The 5,239-nt window shown below is 52.6% G+C and overlaps 1 protein-coding gene across 1 annotated transcript; it reads right to left on the bottom strand.

The window, feature by feature from the left end:
- Positions 1–714: 714 nt before the first annotated feature.
- Positions 715–1,647, bottom strand: LOC147645208 (olfactory receptor 14J1-like). The gene has a single exon (XM_086874781.1). It carries the CDS (start codon positions 1,645–1,647, stop codon positions 715–717), a length of 933 nt encoding a protein of 310 aa, XP_086730907.1.
- Positions 1,648–5,239: the final 3,592 nt, after the last annotated feature.

Here is a 5,239-nt window from a genome sequence, read left to right on the forward strand (position 1 = left end):
TCAGCCCCTGCTCTGCTGCTCCTTCCCATCTCCCCCAGGGACCTTGCAGAGCCCCAGCCATGCTGTTTGCCCCCAGCCTGCCCACGGCCAGCCTGGGGCTGCTCACGGGGGTTTTCTGTGCTGAGCTTTGGCCTGGCCGTGTTCTTGAGAGAGCCTGGGCAAGGAGCCTGGAGCCCCCAGGCCCTGCCCTGAGGCGTCAGCGCTGCCCCAGCAGTGCCCATGGCCTGTCCCTGCTGCAGCCCCGGCACTGCCACCCCCAGGGCTGTGCCTGGCCCCGAGAGCACTCAGGCCCTGCAGCAACACCAGGGCCAGGAGGGCAGCGGGGCAGTGGCACGGGAGCAGCACTGGCAACACCAAGTGCTGCTGCTCCTGGGCACAGCTGCTGTGCCAGCACTGATCTGCCCCCAGCTCTGCGCACAGACACTGCTGCTGCAGCTGCAGAGAAGGGAACAAAAGGGGCATCTCTGGAGAAAACTTTGCTGGGAGATCCTTTACTTCCTTTAAAGCCACCAAGAGCACAGCCCCTCATAGACACAGTCTGTAGCCTCAGGGAAGGTGGAGCGAAACAAAATGAGAAATGGCACAAAACAATGACATTTTATTGAAGACAATTTTAAAACACAAAACTAAGTAAATGAACCTCCTAAATGAAACCACCAAGAAGTATCAAAGATAAGTTTTATTACAAGATATTTACAGGAATTGGCCAGCAGTTTAATGTTTCTGAAATGATCCAGTCATCAGTGTCCACACTGCAGCTTTGAGCTCCTGGTTCCTCAGGCTGTAGATGAGGGGGTTCAGGGCTGGAGGCACCACCGAGTACAGAACTGACACCGCCAGATCCAGGGATGGGGAGGAGAGTGAGGGTGGCTTCAAATGAGCAAATGAGGCAGTACTGATAAACAGAGAGACCACAGCCAGGTGAGGGAGGCAGGTGGAAAAGGCTTTGTGCCGTCCCTGCTCAGAGGGGATCCTCAGCACAGCCCTGAAGATCTGCACATAGGAGAAAACAATGAACACAAAAAAGGCAAGTCCTAAACATGCACTAACAGCAAGAAGCCCCAGTTCCCTAAAATAAGATTTGGAACAGGAGAGCTTGAGGATGTGTGGGATTTCACAGAAGAACTGGCCCAGGGCATTGCCATGGCACAAGGGCAGGGAAAATGTATTGGCCGTGTGCAGCAGTGAATAGAGAAAGGCACTGGCCCAGGCAGCTGCTGCCATGTGGGCACAAGCTCTGCTGCCCAGGAGGGTCCCGTAGTGCAGGGGTTTGCAGATGGACACGTAGCGGTCGTAGCACATGATGGTCAGGAGGAAATACTCTGTTGCAGCACAGAAAAACAAAAAAAATACTTGTGCCACACATCCTGTGTAGGAGATGTGTCTGGTGTCCCAGAGGGAATTGTGCATGGCTTTGGGCACAGTGGTGCAGATGGAGCCCAGGTCAGTGAGGGCCAGGTTGAGCAGGAAGAAGAACATGGGGCTGTGCAGGTGGTGGCTGCAGGCTACGGCGCTGATGATGAGGCCGTTGCCCAGGAGGGCAGCCAGGGAGATGCCCAGGAAGAGGCAGAAGTGCAGGAGCTGCAGCTGCCGCGTGTCTGCCAATGCCAGCAGGAGGAAGTGGCTGATGGAGCTGCTGTTGGACATTTGCTGTGGCATGCACATGGGGACCTGTTGATGAAGAAAAAAAGCAGTGACAAATCGGGAGAGGCTGGGACTCACCCAGCCTTGTTCCTGCTCTGGAAAAACTTCACCCAGGTCCCTGCCTGAGCTCCAGCTGTGCTGTCTGAGTGTGCCAGGAGCAGCCAAGCCTGTGCCTGGGGCTCTCCAGGAGCCATCCCTGCCCTGCTGCCCTGGGTTTGTGGCCATGCAGGAGAGGGACAAGGCTGGAAATTCAGGGTATATTCAGGGGAATCACTCCTAATGCAGAAGGGCTTGGTAGCATCTGCACAACACTTGTAAAGGAAATAGGTTGTAGGAGTTTGTTTTAGGAATTCTTTTCCTACCCACAAATCATTCCTGGTTCTCTGAGGTCAGAAATCCCCAGCATTCCTGCTGCACTCAGAATTTCCCACTGAGACAAGAGAGGCAAAGGATTCCCTGTGGCTTAGGGAAGGTGAGGGGCTGGATGGGCTTGTTCCCAACTGCCCTGGGTTTGCACCTTTGGCTGGAATCAGAGCACAGTCACACTCCTGTGTCACCCTGGCATAAACCAGACCCTGCCCAGGGCAGAGGGATCCCTGAATGTCTCATCCTCTCTAAAGGTCTCTGGGCAAGGTCTCAGCACCTCCTCTGCCAAGGACACTCACGGCTCCCTTGGCAGAGCCAACAGCATTTCCTCAGCTGTGGCATCTCTGCCCTTCCCCGTGGGACATTCAGGGAACTCTGAGAGGCTCTGGCACAGATTTGCAGCCAGGAGGGCAGCTCAGAGCTTGGAAGGACACAGCAAGGAGATCCTCAGGTGTGCCCATGATGTCTGGGAGGGGGCTCAGCTCATTCCCCTTTGCCATGGACTGCTTTGCCCACAGCCCCACAGGTCACAGGGAAGCTGGGACACCCCATTCCCATGGACACACCTGCCTGGCAGCAATCCCAAGGGCAGGGCCTGACTCAGCTGCTGCAGATGCCAGAGCCTCCCTGAGAGCCCCAGATACCAATGACAATATCAGAGCAGTGCATTTAGGCTGTTTAGGAGGCTCCCAGCAGAGAGACTGAGCACCCAAACTTACAATTCTGGCATCTCTGTAAATGTTCCAACATTACTTTGCTGTTCCTGGTGTGTCCCCTTCAACTCAGAATGTTCTGTGATTCTGGGATTACAATTCCTCTTCTCCTTCTCTCATCCTGCTGTTATCTATAATCAAAAGAGAAAAATAACCTTCTGCAAGAGTGTTAGAAGAGTAAAGAAAAAACAGGTTTATTGGAAACTTCCAGGTGTCCCAGTAGGGATGAGGCACACCCAGCCCCTTATTTCAGCAATTTATTAAGATTAATTATTTAGGATATTTAACAGAAACATTCAATAGGAGATTCAGCTGCCCCAGTTACACACCCCAGGGTCAACCCACTGGAGTAGGTCCAAGGGTTTCTTTGCCCCAGTTTTTGTTATGACTGCTCACATTCTGGTTACAAAACAAAATGTTCTTCTTGTAGCTCCTATTTCTGATGATAAGACCATTTAGTATCTTAGAAATATATTTAGAAAATCATATTATTGTTCTAAAATCTAAGAGAAAGGTTAAGAAACATACTAGATTTAATTAGGGATAATAGATATATAAGTATATAATAGAAGTTTAATAGCGTTAATTAAGGATTATAATTTTACAACTATATAATAATAGTTTACAGATCTAAAAATACATTAAACATATATAAAAAGCAAAAATCTTTTTGTCATCATCTCAACTTTTCCACCCTGCTTGAAGAAAGAAATTGAAAATAGTCTCAGGAAAGCTCCTGATCTTTACATCAATCCCAGGCTCACCTTCTTTTGGGAAGTGTCCTCTGGAGCTGTGCCCAGGCAGGTCTGGAGCTGGGAGCAGCCCTGCCCCACACAGCCCCTCTCAGCAGCAGCCCCTGCCCTGCTCAGGGTGGCTCCTTCCCCCCACAGCTTCTCCCCAGCGCTGGGAGCAGCTCCCCGGGCCGGCTGAGAGCTGTCCCTGGCAGGCAGCAGAGTCCCTGCCCCAGCACAGCGCCCTGGGCTGCAGGACCCTGCTCTGCAGGACAGCCCTGGGCACCCCTGGCTGCTCTGCACAAGGGACAGGCAGAGAATGTACTCACAGAGTCTGTAGGCACTGGCATGTTCCAGCTTTAGGAGATGCCTCCAGGAGCTGCAGCTGCATTGTCCTGCAGCCAGAGGCTTCCTGTGTCAAGGGCTGGCAGGGATTCTGCCCCAGGCACTTCTCAGCACCTTCCCAGCCCTGACTGATTGAAGCTCTCTGTGCCTCTGGGCTGTGCCCAGGGTGGCTGCAGGCAGTGCCCCAGCCCTGCTGGGCTGGCAGAAGAGCTGCTCAGCAAGAGAAATGTGCTTTTGAAGCTCTTCTTGGTTTCCAGCAGCTGCCTCTGTGCCAGGAGCCCGGCCCAGCTCAGCAGCACAGACACAGCAGCAGGACTTTAATGAGCCTCTTGGGCCTTTGTGCTGAGGCCCTGAACATCAGTCCCTGACAGGGAGGGGAAGAAACCTCTCAAGAACTCCAAGTCAGAATGGAACTCCAAAGTTTCTTTCACTTTTAATGGGTCCCACTGAGGGACGTGACTGAGAAAGTGTCCCCAGGCCCCAGGCAGAGCAGAGAACTGGAGGCACTGATGACAGCTGGGGACAAAGAGAAGCCAAGGCTTGGTGCCCTGGGCCACAGCAGCCAAAGCTGTGCCAGCAAGGGCTGTGAGGAGACACCTTGTCCTGAGGCCCTGGGGCCTCCTGGCACAGCCCCAGCAAGGCTGGCCACTGTCACCCCCTTGGCCTGCCCTCAGCATCCCCCCTAGCCCACATGCCAGTGGCCTCAGGGATCTGCTGGAAGGAGTCCCTGGGGAGCCTTGCTCAGGAATGGCCCCGGGGGCTCCTTCATGCTCCCAGGGACTGCAGCTTTTTCAAAGGACTTTGGCTTTTGCCTTGGAGTCTCTGAGAGCTTTGTGCAATCCTGGCCTCCAATTATCTGCTGTAATTAGTCCCTTGAGAGGCTTTGTCAGTAACAACACTCAGTGGGGCTCATTAATGCTTCAAGGTACTTCAATTATTTTAAGATACTTGCTATCTCCTTTTGATACAGACTCTAAAAGAATTTTGTGCAATCCTGGCCCCAATTATCTGCTTTAACGAGTCCCTTGGGAGCTTTGCATTGACACTCAGTGGGGCTCATCAATACTTTGAGATACTCAGGGCTTTTTCAGCTACTTTGGATTTTCCTTCCCACACTGAGTCTCTGGGAGGTTTTTGTGCAATCCTGGCCTCCAGTTCTCTCCTCCAAGGAGTCCATGAGGAGCCTGTGTTGGGGATGGACCTCAGTGGCACCCATTAATGCTTGGAGACACTTTGGGTCTTTCCTTGACCTTGACTCTTGGAAAGGTTTGTGCAATCTCCTCTCAGGCCCTGACATTCAAGGGCTCAGCTCCAAATGCACCACTGGGCTCATTAGGATCAAGCAAGTCCTAACAAACCATGGCTGTGCCTTGATTTCCCTCTGGTCTGGTGCAGTTCTTAGGAAAGTTTCCTACAATAGTTACGGAGAAATAGTTCAAA

Source organism: Cyanistes caeruleus, unplaced genomic scaffold (genome assembly GCF_971803275.1).
Source record: "Cyanistes caeruleus unplaced genomic scaffold, bCyaCae1.hap1.1 HAP1_SUPER_30, whole genome shotgun sequence".
NCBI lineage: Eukaryota > Metazoa > Chordata > Aves > Passeriformes > Paridae > Cyanistes > Cyanistes caeruleus.

Coding starts and splice junctions, on each gene's coding strand:
- LOC147645208 (XM_086874781.1), bottom strand. CDS start 1,647: ATGTCCAACAGCAGCTCCATCAGCCACTTCCTCCTGCTGGCATTGGCA.